We start from the raw sequence: 23881 nt of genomic DNA, 5'->3' as shown, positions 1-23881 counted from the left end.
CAATGGAGGGGGCCTGAGTTCGATCCCTGGTCGGGGAACTAGATCCCGCATGCATGCCGCAACTAAGAGTCCGCATGCCACAACTAAAGATCCCACATGATGCAAGGAAGATCCTGCATGCTGCAACTAAGACACGGTACAGCGAAAATAAATATTTAAAAAAAATAATAATTGGCAATTCTTCACTTGTAAAAAATTATCCATATTTCTTGATCTACTTCTGGGAATCTGTAATAGAAAAATAATATGGAAAAGAGTGTCTTTTTTTTTCTTTTCTTTGGCCACACTGTGTGGCTTGTGGGATATTAGTTCCCTGACCAGGGATCGAACCTGGGCCCTGTGAGTGAAAGCCCTGAGTCCAAACCACCAGACTGCCAGGGAATTCCCTGGAAAAGAATGAATGCACAAAGCATCCTGAAACATTAAAAAATGGTCTTAATAGTGCTAGGGTGGCAGATAGTTTTCCTCCCGTTAGCTCAGTTTTCAAAAAATTGTGTAAAATTTTAAAGATCATATATGTTAATGCAACCCAAGTGATCTTTAGCAAGTTACTCTGAGTCTCATTTTCCTTATCAGTAGAATGGGAAAATGCCTATCTTCTTTTGTATTGTGAGAATTAAAGGAGATGAGGGCTGTAAAGTGCCTAATGCAGTACCTGGTATGTAGAAGACATTAGATGAATATTATTGATAGAAAATAAAATAAGATTGTGTTCCTCTGCAGTATAAAATATTTTTCAATTGATCTTTTTATATTGTTTTTATGAAGATTATTCAGAAAATAAAATTATCTGCATATTTTGACAAGGCAGGCAATTATTGGAAAAAACTTCTGTATTCTTTGACATTGCTTTGAGAAGTGATGCATGAAAGTATCACATGCGCAAAACCCCAGCAATTACTTAGAAAATACCTTATTACCAAGAACAAAAGGCTCAGTAGCATTGCAAAACAAACAAATTGAGACATCCTCCAAAAATAAACATCAAGGACAGGGGACAGTGCTATATTTTAGCCCTGTGCAAGAAGTATGTGAACTGAGAATGGAGCAGATAGCATTTAAGGATTACAGATACTCTCTTCTCTGTTCACTGTCTTTCTCCTTCAGTCATTATCTGCCAATTATGTTTCCAGGTCTGTTCAGTCTCACTTGTAATTTAAGGATGGAGTTGAAAATTTATTCCTTAACCAGGAATTTTTTAAACTAACATTTGTAGGCTAGTGGATTATTAAAAAGCTAAAAATATGAAGAATTTTTATGAATAAACCCTGATGGTCTAGAACACAGATATAATGAAATAAGTTTTGGGGGAAAGGGAGGTGCATTTTAGAGGAATTCAGACTGTTGATGCTTAGCTTTATTACTTCTGAAATTCAAAAGTAATCTTAATGGCAGCATCAGAATTTAGATTTAAATTATAGTGGATTCCTATATACCAGGGGTCCCCAATCCCCGGGCCACAGACTGGTACCGGTCCGTGGACTGTTAGGAACCGGGACTCACAGCAGGGACTGAGCGGAGGGCCGCCGGGCGGGCGAGCGAAATACAGCCGCTCCTGATTGCTCACATTACCGCCAGAGCTCCACCTCCTGTCAGATCAGCGGGGGCATTAGATTCTCATAGGAGTGCGAACCCTACTGTGAACCGCGCATGCAAGGGAGCTAGGTTGCGCACACTTTATGAGAATCTAATGCCTGATGATCTGAGGTGGAGGTGAGGCGTTGATGCTCTGCAAATACAGATTATCATTAGCAGAGAGCTTTGACTGTACGGAGACCATAATAAATCAATTGCTTGCAAACTCATCAAAACCCTATCAGTGAGCGGCAAGGGAAAACAAGCTCAGGGCTCCCACTGATTCTGCATTACGGTGAGCTGTATAATTATTTCATTATATATTACAATGTAATAATAATAGAAATAAAGTGCACAATAAATGTAATGCACTTGAATCATCCCGAAACCATCCCCCGCCACCCCGTCCATGGAAAAACTGTTCCACAAAACCAGTCCCCGGTGCCGAAAAGGTTGGGGACCACTGACTGCTATATGCTATCTTTGCTGAGTGATATTTAGTGATAATAAGAAAATTTGTAGTTGTTAAGGCTTAATCTATTTTGCTAGAGCTAATTGGGATACATATTATGCAAGCAAGTAGAATAAAGTTAAATTAGTGCAGTGTTGTGTTACTGCACTTTCTTGGTCCTCTTAATCCCTTGTAGTCCTAAAATTTTCATCGTACTTGATTATTACTAACAGAATTAGAGATATTAATTGACTTCCTGTTAGTGGGATTATTTTGTGGCCATAATAATTTAAATGCTTCAAGAGAAGAGAAAGACTTTAAGCTTACTTAACTTTGTTGGTAAGTATTATATTTTAATTGTGAATATTATTACTCTGCTTTTTGTTTTATTTAAATAGTCGAAAGTAGAGTAATGTACTCCAAGAAGGGGAGATACCAATTGATTGTGAAAGTCTTTGCTTATAAATTTAATGTTTTTTCATAGTAAACTTTTATTTTGTTTTAAATAAATATATCCAGTGCAAATTTTAAAACTGGATGGGTATATTTTCTCAAATGTTTTTTTAAAACCGTAGTGGAAAAAGTATTTGCAGTAGGAGTTGTTTCCAAATCAATTACTTTTTTGAGTTGAGCTCACTTGATAAACCTCCTACCTTTATGTACTATAGTCCCTGGAAAATATCTTTCCTACTAACAACTTTAAAGTATTAAATAGTAAATAGAAGGACCTGAAGGTCACAGGTGATATATTAATCCTTTACTTTTGAAGGTTATGACTTTGGAAGATAAAGGAATATTTAGAGAGCGAATAGTGGGACTTAGTGTAGAGCCTATAGAGAAACAAAATTTTTATTTCTAAGGCATAGCGTTCAGTACCCAAACAATGGGCTCTTGACAACGGATAAGAGGCATCCTAAGGAAGAAGGTTCTTCAGTACTAGCGATTTACTCCGATCAAGAAAACTTTTAACTCAAATGTGAAAAAAGAGAAATTCCTTTATAAAATCATATAACAGAAGAGACAAAAGAGGACTAGTGAAAGAAGTGTCTAGGAATTATTAAGGTGTTTTATATATATATATATATATATATATATTTAACATCTTTATTGGAGTATAATTGCTTTACAATGGTGTGTTAGTTTCTGCTTTATAACAAAGTGAATCAGTTATACATATACATATGTTCCCATATCTCTTCCCCCTTGCATTTCCCTCCCTCCCACCCTCCCTATCCCACCCCTCTAGGTGGTCACAAAGCACCGAGCTGATCTCCCTGTGCTATGCGGCTGCTTCCCACTAGCTATCTATTTTAAGTTTCATAGTGTATATATGTCCGTGCCACTCTCTCACTTTGTCCCAGCTTACCCTTCCCTCTCCCCATATCTTCAAGTCCATTCTCTAGTAGGTCTGTGTCTTTGTTCCCGTCTTGCCCCTAGGTTCTTCATGACCTTTTTTTTTCCCTTAGATTTCATATATATGTGTTAGCATACGGTATTTGTTTTTCTCTTTCTGACTTACTTTGTATGACAGACTCTAGGTCCATCCACCTCAGTACAAATAACTCAATTTTGTTTCTTTTTATGGCTGAGTAATAGTCCATTGTATATATGTGCCACATCTTCTTTATCCATTCATCTGTTGATGGACACTTAGGTTGCTTCCATGTCCTGGCTATTGTAAATAGTGCTGCAATGAACATTGTGGTACATGACTCTTCTTGAATTATGGTTTTCTTAGGGTATATGCCCAGTAATGAGATTGCTGGGTCATATGGTAGTTCTATTTTTAGTTTTTTAAGGAACCTCTGTACTGTTCTCCATAGTGGCTGTATCAATTTACATTCCCACCAACAGTGCAAGAGGGTTCCCTTTTCTCCACACCCTCTCCAGCATTTATTGTTTCTAGATTCTTTGATGATGGCCATTCTGACGGGTGTGAGATGATATCTCATTGTAGTTTTGATTTGCATTTCTCTAATGATTAATGATGTTGAGCATTCTTTCATGTGTTTGTTGGCAATCTGTATATCTTCTTTGGAGAAATGTCTATTTAGGTCTTCTACCCATTTTTGGATTCGGTTGTTTGTTTTTTTGATATTGAGCTGCATGAGCTGCTTGTAAATTCTGGAGATTAATCCTTTGTCAGTTGCTTCATTTGCAAATATTTTCTCCCATTCTGAGGGTTGTCTTTTGGTCTTCTTTATGGTTTCTTTTGCTGTGCAAAAGCTTTTAAGTTTTATTAAGTCCCATTTGTTTACTTTTGTTTTTATTTCCATTTCTCTAGGAGGTGGGTCAAAAAGGATCTTGCTGTGATTTATGTCATAGAGTGTTCTGCCTATGTTTTCCTCTAAGAGTTTGGTAGTGTCTGGCCTTACATTTAGGTCTTTAATCCATTTTGAGTGTATTTTTGTGTATGGTGTTAGGGAGTGTTCTAATTTCACACTTTTCCATGTAGCTGTCCAGTTTTCCCAGCACCACTTATTGAAGAGGCTGTCTTTTCTCCACTGTATATTCTTGCCTCCTTTATCAAAGATAAGGTGACCATATGTGCGTGGGTTTATCTCTGGGCTTTCTATCCTGTTCCATTGATCTATATTTCTGTTTTTGTGCCAGTGCCATACTGTCTTGATTACTGTAGCTTTGTAGTATAGTCTGAAGTCAGGGAACCTGCTTCCTCCAGCTCCGTTTTTCTTTCTCAAGATGCTTTGACTATTTGGGGTCTTTTGCGTTTCCATAAAATTGTGAATTTTTTTGTTCTATTTCTGTGAAAAATGCCAGTGGTGGTTTGATAGGGATTGCATTGAATCTGTAGATTGCTTTGGGTATTAGAGTCATTTTCACAATGTTGATTCTTCCAATCCAAGAACATGGTATATCTCTCCATCTATTTGTGTCATCTTTAATTTCTTTCATCAGTGTCTTATAATTTTCCACTTACAGATCTTTTGTCTCCTTAGGTAGGTTTATTCCTAGATAAGGTGTTATATTTGAGTTATCTAGAATATATCACATTCTTCAACCATTTCAGGAAGAGCAGGTGGTGGTTTATTTTTAGGAATGGTGTATTATTTCCTGTTGTGTATAATTTGAATTGCTTAATGTTTATTTATTTTCCCTGTGTAATTGCATAGAAATTATATAAGACGTAGTCCTTACCCTTAAGAATTAAAATGTAGAGCAGTAGTACTCAAACTTCAGTGTATAAAGAATCACTTGGGGAACTCCCCTGGTGGCGCAGTGGTTAAGAATCCACCTACCAACGCAGGGGACATGGGTTTGATCCCTGATCTGGGAAGATCCCACGTGCCATGGAGCAACTAAGCCTGTGTGCCACAACTACTGAGCCTGCACTCTAGAGCCTGCGAGCCACAACTACTGAGCCCGCGCACCACGACTACTGAAGTCCGTGCACCTAGAACCCGTGCTCTGCAGCAAGAGAAGCCACCGCAATGAGAAGCCCATGCACGTGGCCCCCGCTCACCACAACTAGGGAAAGCCTGCCCACAGCAACAAAGACCCAATGCAGCCAAAAATAAATAAAATAAATAAATTTTAAAAAAAGGAATCACTTGAGGTACATGTTAAAATTCTGTATTCCTGGAATCCACCAGAAGCTAAAGAGCCCCCTAGGAAGAGAAAGGGAAATCACAGCCTTGATTAAAGATTTAAAGGCATCAGAGGTGGTAAGTGATGCAATATCTCACAACAGCCCTCAATGGCCAGTGAAAAAAGACTAACAGGAACTGAAGCCTTATAGCAGATTATTACCAACTGATTTCAATTGTTGCTCCCATAGCCCAGGCTGTTCCAGACATTGCAACTGCAACTGAATCTATTACACAGACTGATGACAAGTGGTATGCAGTCTTAGACATCACTAACACCTTCTGTGCCATCTTACTGATATTTGAGGATCAAGGTCAGTTCATTTTCAGGTAGCAAGATCTCTTATATATGTTTATAGTATTCTCTAGGGGTACCTAAGGTCCCGTGCCATTTGCTACCAGTTGGTGAGTCAGGATTTAGCATAAGTTCCTCTACCCTTCCATGTTTAAAGCTTTCACTATATGGATGATGCCTTGTTGGCAAGTAAAAGCCTCAGTCTCAATGACCTTGGTGGTGGTGCTCTCATATTACAGAGGTAGCCAGGAGCAGTAGCTGATAAACCCGACAAAGTCCAAGGGCCTGCTCACAAAGCAAAGTTCCTTGGGACTAAGGCAGTGGATTTATAATACTCAATTCCTGTTGTGGTCATGGAAAAATGGCTGTCTCTTTGGCCCACTAAACCAAACAGGAAACCCAGCACCTTATTGGACAGTTTTGGGTATTGGAGACAGTATGTGGCTCACTCAGGCATGCTGCTTGGTCTTTTTTATCAGCTAACCCTGCTAATCAGCATCCTTTGAGTAAGGCTTATGTAGATCTACTGAATCAAATTTACTGGAGGATGAAACCTAGAAGTCTGCACTTTTAACAGGCTCCTTTATACTAGCCACACTTTGAGAAACATGGACCTAGTAAGTGTATTATCCATTATGCTAAGGGCTTGCTCTGGGAAGTTTTGATTTACTTTATCACCAAGTCTTTCTTTTACATTGTGTTCCGATCGGTAATTAATAAAAATAGTTTTGAATACATAATAAGATTATAAAAGCTTAAATCGGACTGTGAAAATCCTTTTCAGTTTAGAACAGTGGTTCTCAAGAGGGAGTGGGGAATTTTACTTCCCAAGGGTTATCTGGCAATGTCTGGAGACATTTTTGGTTATTGGCAGCTGGTGATGCTACTGGCATCTAATAGGTAGAGGTCAGGGATGCTGCTCAACATGCAATGTGCAGGACAGCTCCCCACAAAAGAATTATCTGGCCCAAGATGTCAGTTACCCTGCTGCTGAGAAACCTTGGTTTAGAATGATCTGTTTGAATCCTAGCTCTGTGTCTTACTATGGCACTTTGGCCAAGTTGCTTAACCTCTCTGATCCTGTTTACTCAACATTTAAATGAACTAAAAATAGAGTATTTAACCTCATAGTGTTGTTCTGAGGATTGAATTAAATACTCATTCTATAAGGAGAGAAGTTGCTGCCTGACACATACGTACTAAGCATTCCAAATAGTAACTGCTCTTTTCTCCATAAAATCAAGATGGGCTTACTTTAATATATATTAAAATGTTAAAAGATTAGGTCATTGTGAATAAGGATTATAGCTTCTAATTATCATGTCCCAAGCTATGTTCATGTACTTTTATTGTAGAAGTTTAAAACTAGTTCATTTAAAAAAAAATGAACTGAGAAAGTAACCTAATTAATTGCCTCGGTAATAAGCAGTCTTTTGAGGTAATAATCCCATTTATAAGAGCTTTAAAGAGAATTTGTAATTCCTTTGAACTAATTTCTTCTACTTGATAAGTTATTTGGGGATTGTATAGCCAGAAATCTGGTCTTTCCAGTCTGTTAATAAACAAGAAGAGGAATATAATACATTTTTTACATAGACCTATTCAAGACTTTGTTTAAGAAGACTCCACATGTTTACCACTAATTCAAAGCACATACATTTGTTTTATTGGAATGAACATATATCTATGTGGTTGAATAGAGATAGACTATATGAAACTATACCTGTTACTGCTTTACTTTTTTTTTTTCTAAAAGAGCCCGAAATAGTATCTGTAGCCATGGTGAATAAAATAGGCAAATTATGTTTGAATTTGCTGGTAACTGTCAAATTTAATTTGAAAATATAACAAAATTAATGACTGCTTTAGAATATAGAATGCATATTTTCTGTGAACTAATATTGTTCTCTTAGCCAAGAGGATCATTAAGTCTGTATCAAATAATAAGAATTCATTTTTTAGAAAAACTGAGTTTAATTTATACAGCCTTATTTTAAATCAAATATCCCTATTCTTGACAATTTTTGGTAACTAATTCTACTGCTAAAGATGAACTAGCCTCCACCCCTTGTTCCTTGTCCTATCTGCCTTCTAGTTCACTCTCTTCCACTGCCTTTACCACCAACCTGTTTCCTTTTTTTAAAGTTGAAGTATAGTTGATGTACAATGTTGTGTTAGTTTTAGATGTACAGCACAGTGATTCAGTTATACACATATGTATTCTTTTTCAGATTCTTTTCCCTTGTAGGTTATTACAAAATATTGAGTATAGTTCCCTGTGCTATACAGTAGGTCCTTGTTGGTTATCTATTTTATATATAGTACTGTGTATATGTTAATCCCAAATTCCTAATTTATCCCTCCCCCAACAACCTGTTTCCTTAGTAGCATTCATTGTTCCACAAGTCTTGTTAATTATTTGTTATACCAGTCTTCTGCGAGTGTATATATTTCTCTGTGGGCTTATTAGAGACTATATTCATTTTTCCATGTGTAGCATATTCATTTTGTGGCTCTTACTGGAATTACTTTATATCTGCTACAAAACTATTTTTTATGCCATCTTTCTCTATTGTTCGTAGAAGTGTACTCAGGAAGTAAAATTTTTTTCAGTATTGCCTGAATTCAGGCATGCTTTAAAGGTAAATCATGCATTTTTAGAATCCATGTTATTGTTGCCTTCCTGAAATTAAAAAAAAAATCCCATTTCTATTAAGTGTTTATGTGTGCAATCGTCTTTTTTTCCTTATATGTTAATGATGCAAGTGAGTCCATTCCCAGCTAGGTTCTGTTAAATAGAAATTCAGTACACACTAACTGAATGCCTACTATATGGTAAAGTACTATGTGTGTCTGCTCTCTAGTAGCTAATAATCTAGAGAAGGAAACAGATATCAAATTGTCTTAGAATGATAAGTGCTATAACACAGGTAAAAAGTGTTGTGAAACATCTAGCAGGGGTGGGGGGATTAATATGCTTGTGTCCTGGGTCCTTGACCACCTAGGAAAACCATTTAGGGTCATTCAATTAAAACCCACTAAACCCACTAGACGTGCATTCTTTGAGAATTTTGTTGGGATGACTAAAGCCATAGAAGCTATTCTTATTGGTTCCAGGGATTATTTTTCTTAGCCTAAGTCTGAGGCAACTCATTTGCATTACTGACACCTATCTTTCAAAGAGTGCTATCTTTCTATTAGGTTCCTGATCCACTTCCCAACTGAAAAGGCACATCCTAACATCTGTTCTTTGATGATTGAATTTAATGAGAAGGAACTATTTTTAAAGTTTGAATGCCAGTGCCCTGGCCAAACTTCAGTGTAAGTAATGGGAAATGTAATTGGTCAAATGCTTCTGAATAGTGAACCACTCCATGATTTCCCAGCCCTTTACAAACATATCCCTGTAAAGAAGAACAAAACCATAAATTAGCATTAACTCTGCATTGAGATTCTTCTGCACTTCTTTTTTTATCTTTTCCCATCTTCTTACTACTCTTGCAAAGTTTGAACATAAGGGTAGAGGTGAGGGGAAAGATAAATGAATATGATTGCGTTTATTTCAAACTGAAATTCTCATTGACTAACCATGCTTCTCTTCCATTGCCTCATGATGACTGGCTTTTAAAAAGAAACAAACAAAATGTAGCTCTTTCTTTGTGTAGACGTAAATTTTCATTTCTCCGAGATAAATGTTTGGGAGTGCAGTTGCTGGATTGTATGGTTAGTGTATATTTTACTTAATTTTTTTTAACATCTTTGTTGGAGTATAATTGCTTTACAATGGTGTGCTTGCTTAATTTTTTAAAGAAACTGCCAAACTGTTTTCCAGAGTGACTGTACCATGGTACATTCCCACCAAAAATGTATGAGAGACCCAGTTTCTCTACATCCTCACCAGAATTTGGTACTGTCGCTATATTTTATTTTAGTAACGGGTGTGTAGTGATAGCTCATTGTGCTCTTAATTTGCATTTCTGTAACAGCTGATGATGTTGAACATCTTTTTGTGTGTTTCTTTGTCATCGGTAGATCATCTTCGATGAAATCTTTTCATGTCTTGCCTATTTTGTTTGTTTTACTGTTGAGTTTTGATAGTTTTAGAAAATATATTCTAGCTACTAATCCTTTTTAGATGTGTGGTTTGTAAATATTTTCTCCCACTCTGTAGCTTGTCTTCACATCCTCATAACAGGGTCTTTCACAGAGCAAAAGTTTTTAATTTTGATGAGGTCCAGTTTACCTTTTTTTTTCCTTTTTTATGAATCGTGCTTTTGGTGTCAGGTCTAAGAACTCTTTGCCTACCCCTGAACATTTTCTCCCATATTTTTTTCCTAATTTTTAAATAGTTTTCATTTTTACATTTAGGTATGTGATCCATTTTTAATTAATTTTTAAAATAAATTTATTTATTTTATTTTATGTATGTATTTTTGGCTGTGTTGGGTCTTCGTTGCTTTGTGCAGGCTTTTTCTCTAGTTGTGGCGAGCAGGGGCTACTCTTTGTTGCGGTGAGCCGGCTTCTCATTGTGGTGGCTTTCTCTTGTTGTGGAGCACAGGCTTTAGGCACGAGGGCTTCAGTAGTTGTGGCAGGCAAGCTCAGTAGTTGTGGCTCTTGGGCTATAGAGTGCAAGCTCAGTAGTTGTGGCACACGGGCTTAGTTGCTCCTCGGTATGTGGGATCTTCCTGGACCAGGGCTCGAACCCGTGTCCCCTGCATTGGCAGGTGGATTCTTAACCACTGCACCACCAGGGAAGCCCCTTTAATTAATTTTTGTATAAGGTGTGAAGTTTAGTTTGAGGTTCATATTTTTGACTATGGATGTCCAGTTGCTTCAGCACCATTTATTGAAAAGGCCGTCCTTTCTGTACTGAGTTGATTTTGCACCTTTGTGAAATATCAGTTGGCTATACTTGTGTACGTCTGTTTCTGGCTCTTGTTTCTGTTCCATTGATCTATATGTATCTATCCTTTTATGTAGCTATATAATAAACCTTAAAATCAGGTAGAGTGGCTTTTCTCACTTTCTTTGGAATCTTTAGCCAATGAAAGGTTTTTTGATTTTATCTTATTTTATTTATTAGGAAATAAGTAATTCACAAAAAAATGTAGTATTGCAATATACATTTAAATCTCATCATGAAATAATGTAATTTTTTTTTTTTTTTTTTTTTTTTTTTTTTTTTTTTTTTTTATGCGTTACGCGGGCCTCTCACTGTTGTGGCCTCTCCCATTGCGGAGGACAGGCTCCGGACGCGCAGGCTCAGCGGCCATGGCCCACGGGCCCAGCCGCTCCGCGGCACGTGGGATCCTCCCAGACCGGGGCACGAACCCGTGTCCCCTGCATCGGCAGGCGGACTCTCAACCACTGCGCCACCAGGGAAGCCCGAAATAATGTAATTTTAAGAATAATTATCATCATCAGGCACAAGTACTAAATTTAATTTTTAGTTCTTTCACATTTTTTATGTACCTCTGCTTATTAGTCTTAGTTTTAAGTAAGTTCTCTAGCTAAAAGAAATTTTAAATGCCAAGTTGAGAGTATTAATGGCATGCTGTCTTTGTCTTTTTTTTAGATGGTGTTATCTGAAAAGGTTAGTCAACTGATGGAATGGACCAATAAAAGGCCTGTAATAAGAATGAATGGAGACAAGTTCCGTCGCCTTGTTAAAGCCCCACCGAGAAACTACTCCGTTATTGTCATGTTCACTGCTCTCCAACTTCATAGACAATGTGTCGTGTGCAAGTATGACCTTTCAACTACACTTTAAAAATTAAATAACTCATAAGATTTTAACCATATCTCAACCCCAGAAGAATGAAATTAGTTCAGTGGGTACATAAACAATTAATGTATATACGTTACTTAGAGTGTCTGTAGTAACACATAATAGTACTACTCTTTTATAGTCTTTTCTTGATGGTCCATATTATTGGGGGAGGGACAAAGAGCAAGGATAAAGTTTCATGGTAACCATCCTAGAAATAACATAAAAAAATCTAACAATCATCTTATAAATTGGTATCAACTTATATAAATGCATGTCAATAGCATTGATGTAGTGTTTTATTATTTGTGTGTGCTTTCAACTTCATACTCTTGTTTTATCACAACAACCCCAGAAGGTACGTAAAGCAAATATTCTCTCATTTTTGGAAGAAACAGGTTCCAATATGTTAACTGGTCTACCCAAAGCTATAGATATTTATTAATGCAATAATGGTGGCTACATCCAAAATTTGGGATTACAAGAGAACTTTTTTAGAAAACAAAGATGCATGATTTAGAGGTGTTTCTTTTTTCTAGATTATTTTGTAGTAATTTTAAACCTTAGAAATCGAGACTAATCTCACTTAAAATTTCATCAAACAATGGTTTGTTGATTTTATTTTACTATTTCTGAATGATCTTAGGAAAAAAGACATTTCTTTAAACAAAAGCACTATAGATAATTAAAAATAGTGGATACTAAAAAATAAAATCGCTTTTGCTTTTTGTTGTTTATTTACTTATTTTTTAGATCAGTATTGTGATCTGGGAATTCACTTTAAATGAAACGACAAAGTTACCCTGTGAAAAACTAACTTAGTAAAATCTTGGAGGCTTTTCAAATTCTGATAGCCTGAGCCCATGTGAAGGAATAGACAGCCTTCTTTCAGAATAGTGTGTTATGCTACCCCAAGCCTTTCTAACTCTTTTTAAAGGATTTTCTCCCCAGAGGTAGGAGATAGTCAAGGGATTTGGTACCAGAGTGCTTTTTTTTTTTTTTTTAGGGATGGCTGTTATGCTGAGTATAAATTAAAAGTAAGTAGAAGAAGGAAAAACAATAGTAGGTATTAACTGTGAATAAACTTAAACTCTGGAATTACTCTATAATTCAGTCAGTTTACTCACTAGCAATCATGAGTATACAAAAATGTCAGGGAATGAACAAAGTCCTTCATAATTCTGTATTAAATGCAAATTAATGGAGTTCTTAATAACTAAAGTTTTTAATACTGTCTTACTTTTTACAAGACCAAATTGTAAATTAGCACATTTTCCTAAACTCATTCAAATAATTAAAACTAAGCAACAGCAATGTGTGTAATACTATATATTTGGTGCTATCAGGATGAAAAGTATAAGAAAGATATGCTATCCTTATCATCCGGCTAGGGAAATCAGTTCCACATATGAAAATTTAGCTGGCAATATAAGACAATTTATGATTAAGTACCAAATGAATTCTGTACATAATAAATGCTATAAAATTTCAGGAAGGACATATAAGAGGAGTGGTTAGGGTTGGCCTAATGGAGAAGATAGGACTTGTACTAGGGCTAGACAGATGGATCAGATTTACATAGCAGTAGGATATTCTGATTAGAAGCAATGATGTGTGCAAGGGTACAGAGATAGGCGTAAAGTGCTGGAATTAAGAGATCATGTTTGAGGTTGAGTAGTAGTAAGGCTATGTAAAAGCTAGATGCATTATTTGGAAATAGATGATAAAGAACTTTGAATAACCAGTGAAAGAGCTTGGAGACTGTTCTGAAGGTAATAGAAAAGCAACAATGGTTTCTGAGAAGAGGAGGAGTATCAAGAAAGTAGTCATTTAGGAAGACTGATATATATTGCAATGTAAGAAGGATTGGAGGAGGAGAAAGTAGAGTTAGGGTTTTAATGTTCTAATTTCAGATATTAAGGATCTGACTTTAGATGATAACAATGAAAATAAATGGGGAAGGATAGAGTTAAAAGATAATCAGAAATGAAAAATTGTCAGATCTTAAAAACTGAAAGCATATGGGAGATCAGGGAAAGGTAAAATATGGCCTGAGGTTTCAATTAATCTCAATTCCTTAGATTCTTCTTCTTTTTCACTGTAATAATTCATCAGACTGTATTCTTACTAAGTAGCATTTTGTACTTTAGATTTCTTAAATAGATTAATATTATAGTCTAATTTCTCTGAGAAGTACTTCAACCTTGTCTTTGAACTCTTAGAAGTAATTTAGGGTATTAAAAAATTGGGAAGACATATGGGAACATATGTATATGTATAGCTGATTCACTTTGTTATAAAGCAGAAACTAACACACCACTGTAAAGCAATTATACCCCAATAAAGATGTTTAAAAAAAAAATTGGTGTAGAAACAATCTAGTTAGACTTTCTTCCAGCGAATGTTGAAGGAGCTTTGAGATAAGGAGTAGGCACAAAGTATGAAGCAGAGTCAAGTAATCACTACTTCATGGTGAAATCCCCAACACTTGGTATAAGGCTTCTCTTATGCCAAAACAGTGGCAGTGTTTTCCAAGGTTTGTCCTAAGGTTTGTCCTAACGTTGTCAGCAGAGCCTGACTTGCATTAGATTGCTTTAAAAAATGTTTTATATGTTATCTTCACAAATCCGATTGCATCCAGGCAAGCTGATGAAGAATTCCAGATCCTGGCAAACTCCTGGCGATATTCCAGTGCATTTACCAACAGGATATTTTTTGCTATGGTGGATTTTGATGAAGGCTCTGATGTATTTCAGATGGTAAGCTATTTGGTTTATTCTATTAAATAGAAATAGATAACATATGGCTAATGTGGAATACCTTTATTTCAATGGCTGCAAGAAGTTAAATAAGATTTGTCTTACCTAAGATCTAGAGTAGTTAATGAGATAAAAGCTAAACTTAAGCTAAACATGAAATGTAGTGGTCAATACTAGCCTATTAGAATATGGAAATTGGGTAGAAATCAAGTAACTTTTATGTATTTTTTATTGTGGTAAAATATAATAAAAAATTACCACTTTATTTTTTTAAAAATAAATTATTTATTTATTTCTGGCTGTGTTGGGTCTTCGTTGCAGTGCATGGGCTTCTCATTGCGGTGGCTTCTTTTGTTGCAGAGCACGGGCTCTAAGCACGTGGGCTTCAGTAGTTGTGGCTCACAGGCTCTAGAGTAGTTGTGGCACACGGGCTTAGTTGCTCCGTGGCATGTGGGATCTTCCCGGACCAGGGCTTGAACCCGTGTCCCCTGCATTGGCAGGTGGATTCTTAGCCACTGTGCCACCAGGGAAGTCCCCCCTCTTTCATTTCTGATATTAGTAATTTGTGTCTTCTCTCTTTTTTCTTAGTTAGCTTGGCCTAGAGGCTTATTGATTTTACTGATCTTTTCAAAGAACAAGCTTTTGGTTTCATTGATTTTTTCTCTATTGCTTTTCTACCTTCAGTTTCATTACTTTCTTCTCTAATTTTTATTATTTCTCTTCATTTACCTTTGGATTTAATTTGCTCTTTTGTTGGTTTCTTAAGATGGAAACTTAAATTATTGAGTTTAGACCTTTCTTTTTTTGCCGTATATGCATTCAGTGTTGTAAATCTCCCTGTAACCATTGCTTTTGCTGTATTCCACAGATTTGGATAAGTTCTGTTTCCATTTTCATTTAATTCAAAATACTTTTTAAGTTTTCTTGAGATTTCTTCTTTGACCCATGTGTTAATTAGAATTGTGCTGTTTAGTTTCCATGTATTTTGGAATTTTCCAGTTATCTTTCTGTTATTGGTGTCCAGTTTAATTCCATTGTGGTCTGAGGGCAGACATTGTGTGATTTCTGTTCTTTAAATTTGTTATGGTGTGTTTTATGGCCCATAATGTGGTCTTACTTGGCAAATTCTGTTGTTTTGGATGAAGTCTATAGATGTCAGTTATATCCAGTTGTTTAGATGGTATTATTGAGTTCAGCTATGTCCTTACTGATTTTTTGCCTGCTGGATCTGTCCATTGGGTCTTGAAGTCTCCAACTACGATAGTAGATTTATCTATTTCTTCTTGCAGTTCTATTGGTTTTTGCCTCACATAGTTTGACACTATGTTGTTAAGCACATACATGTTAAGGATTGTATCTCCTCTTGGAGAATTGACCCCTTTTTCATCATGTAATGCCCTTTTTTATCCCTAATATCTTTCCTTGTTTTGAAGTCTGCTCTATCTGAAATGAATATAACTACTCTTGCTTTCTTTTGATTAGTGTTAGCATCGTATATTTCCTCCAGTTACTTTTTTTCCTTCTACAATGATTTTATTATAAATATGTTCTTTTGAAATAAACAAATATTGCATTCAAGACTATCAGCAAACTTGTTCTAAGGTAATAAAAGAGGGAAAATGGAACCAGGAACCACTTAGAAGTAGAGATAAATAGCAAAGACACCTGCATGCCATGCTGACTGCCTTTCCCCCAAGAAGTAACAGGAGGTTAACGGGGACATCACATTTCTCATTAGCGCATTAATGAAAATAAGCTTCGAGTATGGTAATTTGCACTAGTTCTGTAAACTGAACTGCTCCTCTCCTCGGTCCTAAGAACTAGAATGGGAAGACAGTCAGTCTTCAGATCCCAGCATCAACAAGGAAGATCTTGACTTTGTAACTCTTTGCTCTCAGACAAAACTGTTCACTACTTGCCAGGAGCGATGTCAGAGTAGTCCTTCAGCACCCAGGCCAAGTGCTCATTGTGAGGCTTAAACCATCGCTTTTTCTGTGAAGCAGGCTTTTTCCTTCTCTGAATAGGGGCCACTTTCTTTGGTCCAGATTCCTGCATGGAAGAAATACCCTGTCACTTTAGGTATTCTTCAGTTTTCTCCTCATCCATTGAATCCACGGTGACACTCCTTCACAGTTTCTGAAACTTCTCATCCACAGAAAACTGACAGCTCTTATCATTGAAGAAAAGAATTTTCTTCTTATCAGGAAAGTTTACAAATGGTATCTGGTCCCCTAAATCCTTAACTGCTTTCTGGGAATTGGGCAGTCCTTCCCCAAAGTCTTCTAAAAGAATTCCTCCTAAGCCTTGCTGATCATGCTTATTTAAGAGCCTAAGTAGGACCTTCTTATCTTTCAAGTTGTACTTGGGCTTGAAGGCATACTTTCCATCTATTACTTCAGTTTTGGGATTACTGACTGTTGCCTCAGTCATTAGCCGTTGTTTCTGCTTGAGTCCAATATCTAAATGTTGTGTTTCATCCAAAATTTTAGTAAGAGGATATGTATCTCGTTGCTAATGCCATGTCTTCACGTAATTCAAAATCTTAGCAAGAACACCAAACTTATATCTAGAGTGTCCTGATAGAACTTTCGAGTTAAATGATCCATTGCTATGATCAGAATTTTGTTTAGAGCTTGATGATCCTCCATGTTCTAGCTTTGCTTTCTTCTTTGATGATGATGATAATGACTCAGAAGATACAGCATGGTATGTTTCCTCCATCTATTTACTTTTAATCTATATATGTGTCTATTTTAATGTGGGTTTCTTGAAGACAACATATACTTGGGTCTTGTTTTTTGAACCACTCTAACAATTTCTATCTTTTAATTGGTGCATTTAGACCATTGATATTCAAGTTGATTATTGATATAGTTGGATTACCATCTGCCATATTCATGACTGTTTTCTGTTTTTTGCCCTTTGTTCCTATTTTTGTCCTCCAATCTTTTTCTGCCTTTTGTGGCTTTAATTGATCATTTTATATGATTCCATTTTTCTCTCCTTTTTTAGTATATTAGTTATACTTTTTTTTTTTGCTTTTCTTAGTTGTTGCCCTAGAGTTGGCAGAATACATTTACAGCTAATCAAAGCCCACTTTCAAATAACACTATACCACTTCATGGGTATCAAGAATACCTTATAATAACAAAATAATCCTAATCCCCCCCTTCCATCCCTTGTGTCATTTCTGTTATTCATTTCACTTATATATAGGCACACACACACACACACAATTGAATATATTGCTGGTGTTATTTTGAACAAACTGTTATGTGTTAGATTAATTAAGAATAAGAAAAACAAAAGTTTTTATTTTACCTTCACTTATTCCCTCTTCAGTCCCTCCCTTAATATATGTAGATCCAAGTTTCCAACCTACCTTATTTTCCTTTTCTCTAAAGAACTTCTTTTAACATTTCCTGCCTGGAATTCCCTCAATTTTTCTTTGTCTGAAAAAGTCTTTATTTCTCCTTCACTTTTGAAGAATAATTTCACAGGGTACAGGATTCTCTAAGTTGGTGTTGTTTTTTCCTCTCAACACTTTAAATATTTCACTCCGCTCTCGTCTTGTTTGCATGGTTTCTGAAGAAACATTGGGTGTAATTCTTATCTCTCTTCCTCTATAGGTAAGAGGAAGAGAGATTCCTCTGACTTCTTTCAGAGTTTTTTTTTTTTTTTCTTAGATGTTGGGGGTAGGAGTTTATTAACTTATTTATTTATTTTTGTTGTGTTGGGTCTTCGTTTCTGTGCGAGGGCTTTCTCTAGTTGTGGCAAGTGGGGGCCACTTTCCATCGCGGTGCGCGGGCCTCTCACTATTGCGGCCTCTCTTGTTGCGGAGCACAGGCTCCAGACGCGCAGGCTCAGTAGTTGTGGCTCATGGGCCTAGTTGCTCTGCAGCCTGTGGGATCCTCCCAGACCAGGGCTCGAACCCGTGTCCCCTGCATTAGTAGGCAGATTCTCAACCACTGCACCACCAGGGAAGCCCCAGAGTTTTTTTTTTATCTTTGGTTTATTTGAGTTAAATTATATGCCTGGGCATAGTTTTATTGGCATTCATCCTGTTTCATGTTCTTAGAGCTTCCTGGATCTGTGATTTGGAGTCTGACGTTATTTTGGGTTATTCTTAGTCATTAAATATTTCTTCTATTCCTTTCTCTTTCTTCTGGTATTCCCATTATGTGTATGTTACACCTTTTGTAATTGGCCCACAGTCCTTGGATATTCTGTTCTGTTTTAGTTTCCTTTTTTTTGTCTTTGTTCTCTTTGCTTTTCAGTTTTTGAGGATTCTATTGATAGATCTTCTAGCTCAGCGATTCCTCAGACATGTCCAGTGTACTAAGTCCATTAAAGGCATTCTTCATTTCTGTTACAGTGGTTTTCATCGTCAACATTTCTTTTTGGTTCTTTTTAGGATTTCCATCTCTCTGCTTACATTAACCATCTGTTCTTGCATGTTGTCTACTTTATCCATTAGAGATATTAGTATATTAGTCAGTTTTGTTTAAAATTCCTGGTATGATAATTCCAACATCCCTTCCAAGTCTGGTTCTGATACTTGCTCTGTTTCTTCAAATTGTGTTTTTTTGACTTTTGGTATCCCTTGTAATTTTTTTCTTCATAGCCAGACATGATGTACTAGATGAAAGGAACTGCTGTAAAGTGGCCTTTAGTAATGTGGTGTAAGGGGAGAGGGATGTTTTATAGCCCTATAATTAGATCTCAGTCTTTTAGTGAGCATATGCCTCTGGACTGTGAGCTTCAAAAGAGTTTCTCAGTTTTTTTCCTCCCCTCTTAGAGAACAGGATGGCTGGAGTGAACTAGAGTTCGGTATTTCCCTTCTTCCAGGTCAGTTAGGCTCTGATAATACCCCAGCAGGTTAGGCTGTGGTTAACTAGTCTCCTCTGAGGACAGACCTTGTTAAGAAGAGCAGAGTTCTCTGGGGTATTTCAAAATGTTTTATTTTCCCCTCACCCTGACAGTAGCATGAGGTGATTTTTCTCCAGTATTTACTGTGGGAACCTAGTCAAGCTCCTGGAGGTAAATCTCACAATATTTTTACCCCCTCCCCAAAACTGTGTGCTTTTGGAGTTTTTAACTCTCAGAGTTGTCCACACTGAGCCTCCAGTAATTTGTCAGTTACAGATCAGGTTTTCCTACTCTGGCAATGTTCCTGAGGCGGTTTTCACTTGTTGGTCTCTGCTCAGATAAGCCGTGACTCCCTGTATTTGCCTGTCTGTCTCTCCAATCTTGGGGGCAGTCGTTTGCCCTGTGTCTTCCTCTCTCTTAGGGAATCCCAGAAGAGTTGTCTGCTTTTCAGTTTGTTCAGGTTTTTACTTGTTAATATGAGAGTAGCGACTTCCAAGCTCCTTACATGCAGAACTGGAAATCATAACTTTCAACTGTATTTTTAACTTCAGCATCTGTACTAGTTTTTTTTTTTAATTTATTTTTGGCTGTGTTGGGTCTTTGTTGCTACGCGCGGGCTTTCTCTGGTTGTGGCAAGCGGGGGCTACTCTTCGTTGCGGTATGTGGGCTTCTCATTGCGGTGGCTTTTCTTGTTGCGGAGCACAGGCTCTAGGTGCGCGGACTTCAGTAGTTGTGGCTCGTGGGCTCCGTAGTTGTGGCTCATGGGCTCTAGAGTGCAGGCTCAGTAGTTGTGGCGCACGGGCTTAGTTGCTCTGCGGCATGTGGGATCTTCCCGGACCAGAGCTCGAACCCGTGTCCCCTGCCTTGGCAGGCAGATTCTTAACCACTGCGCCACCAGGGAAGCCCTGTAGTAGTTCTTTCTCCTTTGCATATAAGGGGACATAGATGCAATCAGTAGATTCAAGGACATAGATTGAGTTTTGTCTGTTTATAAATCTGTCTAACTCATATATTTGGACATATTTTTACTCAACAATTGTATAAAACAGGAAAGGAAAGATTTGGGTATAACTTCTTGTTGTACACCTTTATATGAATGACTTCCCAATCCAAAAATTCATTATGTCCCAAATAAAACTCCTGTCTCTCCCACTTCTACTCAAACCCGGTCCTCTTGGGTTCTGTATCATTGGTGACACTTTTTTGTCATTCCTCTTTTTCTACAACATCCATCATCCTTTACTTCCAAGGCCTTCATCTTCTTTCATTTGAACTTACCATCCATATAATACTCTCTCGATATTGCCTGCTGTAACAGTTCCTAGAGGTTTTTTCCTAGAGGGTATTAATAAGAAAACTTGGGGGAAAATAAAATTTGGGAAACCTTAATTTAAACAAAATTAAATTTTATTTTTTACTTCAGGGTATCAAGAACTATGAAGGGTCTTGAGGTTTTATTCTACTTGCAAGCTAACAAGTGACCCTGCCACAGTTTCATAGATGCTCACAGATGACATGACACTCCTGGGTTGGAGTTAAAGGACTTTATTACTCACAACAACAAAATCCAAAGTATCAACACTTCATTGCACTGGTTCCCTAAGCCCCACTTCCCATAGGACAATGCAAGGAAAATGAGTGGGTTGCATTATGGAAGAGGAACTCTAAGCTTTGGGAACCCAAATCTTCTATAAAGGCTAGTAAGCATGCATGCCCATTGCTTTGGAGGGAGACTCTGTTACTATCTTCTAAGGCTGTACAAACATCCTTGAGAAGATCATCCAGAACAAAGGCAGTCAGTGCCTCTGCTCGCAAGACATGCATAAACATGAGAAACTGTTTTCCAACACAGGACTTCTCATAGACTTCAACATGCTGAAATGTGTTATTCCTTCCATTCTAATAGTGAGCTGTAATATGCAGAATTTCCCCACGTATTGGACTACTTAATGGAGCATTTTAGTTGTATTCTATGGAACACACTTTTGGAAATAGTGGCATATAGACTAAAGCCAAAATTCCTTAGTCCTCCTCACTTCATGCCCTCTTTACTCCAAACACATAACCACCTTTCCCATATTAATATTATGTCTTTGTTTTATTTCAACATTGTTGATCATTTCCTACAACATAAAGTATCTTTTCTCTCTTGCTCCCTTTCTCTCCACTTTCAAAGTTCTGTTTACCCTTTAAGCCTCATTTCAGATATTCCCCTGAAGCCTTTTCAAATCCTCAAATGTGAGTCAACCCTTTTTTTGTATTGTCACACTACTTTCCTTATATTTCTTTTATATATATATATATATATATATATATATATATATATATATATCCAGATTCTATCTTATAGTAGAATTAACCCTAGAGTTGTTTGACAGTCCCTCTTAGAATATACTTACTTATGGGCAGAGCCAACATCCTGTAGCTATTAGTGCTAAGCACATAATAGATGTTCAGTAAATGTCAAACGGATGGATTAATGTTCCATTTTACAGTATGTCATCATGCTGGTCATATTCTAGTCTCACACAGCTCCATAAATCAAAATCAGTATATTCATAAAACATGCTATAGCCTAAAGGTTAGTGCATTTAGGCCTTTTTAGACCAAAGGAAACAATTTCTAAAGTTTAAGAACTGCTTTCTCATTCTCTACTATTAAAGCAAGGACTGTTTTGGAAATTAAAAATTGTAATTCCATTTATTTGAACAAGATACACATAAAGAATTTCTGTTAGTGATTTGTAAAAATACAAAACCAATTTTCTTCTATGTCAAATACCTTTTAATATCAATGTCCATTTTAGAGCTATATTTAGAGTTAGTGGTATAAGGATGGCAGTGTGTCCATCTGTGGAAGAAATTCAAACCTTTCTCCAAAGAACAATGTCATATGCCACAGTATACAAAAGCTAAGCATGGATGAAAAGTGGTACCTACCAAAAACAGTACATCTTATTTTGGTTCTTTAACATCTAAGGATTTTCAAAGCATACAAGACTTTAAAAATATTTTAAATTGTGAGAAAATAGGCATAACATGAAATGTACTATCTTAACCATTCTTAAATGTGGTTCAGTAGTGTTCAGTACATTCAGGTTGTTGTACAACCAACCTCCAGAACTCTTTTCACCTCGTAAAACTGAAACTCTTTACACATTAAATAATTCCTTATTCCCTCTTCCTCCAGCCCCTGGCAACTATCATTCTACTTTGTCTCTATGAATTTGACTACTGTCAGTACCTCATATAAGTGGAATCATACAGTATTTGTCTTTTTGTGACTGGCTTATTTCACTTAGGATAATGTCCTCAAAGTTTATCCATGTTGTAGCATGCATCAAAATTTCCTTGCTTCTTAAGGCTGAATAATGTTGCACTGAATGTATATACCACGTTTTATTTATCCATTCATCTGTTGATGGACACTTGGGTTGCTTCCACCTTTTGGCTATTGTGAATAATGCTGCTATCAGCATAGGTATACAAATATCTCTTCAAGACCCTGCTTTCAGTTGTTTTAGATGCTATTGTGAATAATGCTGCTATCAGCATAGGTATACAAATATCTCTTCAAGACCCTGCTTTCAGTTGTTTAGTAGAATTCCTAGGTCATATGGTAGTTCCATTTATTATTTTTTTTAGTAGCTTCCATATTGTTTTCCATAGTGTCTGTACCATTTTGCATTATTTTTGATTTTTTGATAGTAGTTGTCCTAATGAGTGTGAGATGGTGTCGCATTGTGGTTTTGACTTGTAATTCTTTAATGATTAGTGATGTAGAACATCTTTTCATGTGCTTGTTGGCAATTTGTATATCTTTTTTGAGAAGTGTCTATCCATATCCTTTGCCCAGTTTTTAATCAGTTTGTTTGTTTTTTAGTTGTAGGATTTCTTTATGTATTCTGGATATTAGCCCCTTATCAGACATATGATTTGTAGATATTTCTCCCATTCCATTGATTGCTTTTTCACTCTGTTGATTGTGTCTGTAGCCTACAAGATATTTTTACAAAGCTGATTTGGTATAAAGATGTTATACTAGTAATCATGGAAATACAAATTACAATAATGGTGATACACAATATTCATCCATTAGATCAGCTTTTGGCAAGAATGTGGGGAAACAGATACCTTCCTATGTCTCTGGGTAGGAGTGTAAATTGGTACAGCCACTTCTGAAGGCGAGTTGGCTCTATCCATTTTTTTTTTTTTTTTTTTTTTTTTTTTTTTTTTTGCGGTACACGGGCCTCTCACTGTTGTGGCCTCTCCCGTTGCGGAGCACAGGCTCCGGACGCGCAGGCTCAGCGGCCATGGCTCACGGGCCCAGCCACCCCGCGGCATGTGGGATCTTCCCGGACCGGGGCATGAACCCGTGTCCCCTGCATCGGCAGGCGGACTCTCAACCACTGCGCCACCAGGGAAGCCCTATCCATTTTAATTTAAGTTGTTTCTGCCCTATGAACTAATTATTCCATTTCTAGAGAAACACTCTCAGATGTATACAGGGAGATATGTACATGGCTGTTCATTACAACATCATTTTTAATTGGAAAAAAAG

General features: G+C 36.9%; 1 protein-coding gene and 1 pseudogene across 1 annotated transcript in view; one reads left to right on the top strand and one right to left on the bottom strand.

Moving 5' to 3' along the window:
- Positions 1 to 23881, top strand: part of MAGT1 (magnesium transporter 1) — a 44070-nt gene that overhangs the window by 4867 nt on the left and 15322 nt on the right. Inside the window, exons 2-3 of the mRNA XM_065900196.1 lie at positions 11502 to 11671; positions 14335 to 14452. Coding sequence (XP_065756268.1) covers positions 11502 to 11671; positions 14335 to 14452 — 288 coding nt within the window. The remainder of the gene's footprint in view (positions 1 to 11501; positions 11672 to 14334; positions 14453 to 23881) is intronic.
- LOC136142710 (general transcription factor IIE subunit 2 pseudogene) lies at positions 16364 to 17173 on the bottom strand (annotated as a pseudogene).

Source organism: Phocoena phocoena, chromosome X, assembly GCF_963924675.1.
Source record: "Phocoena phocoena chromosome X, mPhoPho1.1, whole genome shotgun sequence".
NCBI lineage: Eukaryota > Metazoa > Chordata > Mammalia > Artiodactyla > Phocoenidae > Phocoena > Phocoena phocoena.
Note: the sequence above shows the minus strand (reverse complement) of the source record. Positions and strands in the feature narration are given on the sequence as shown.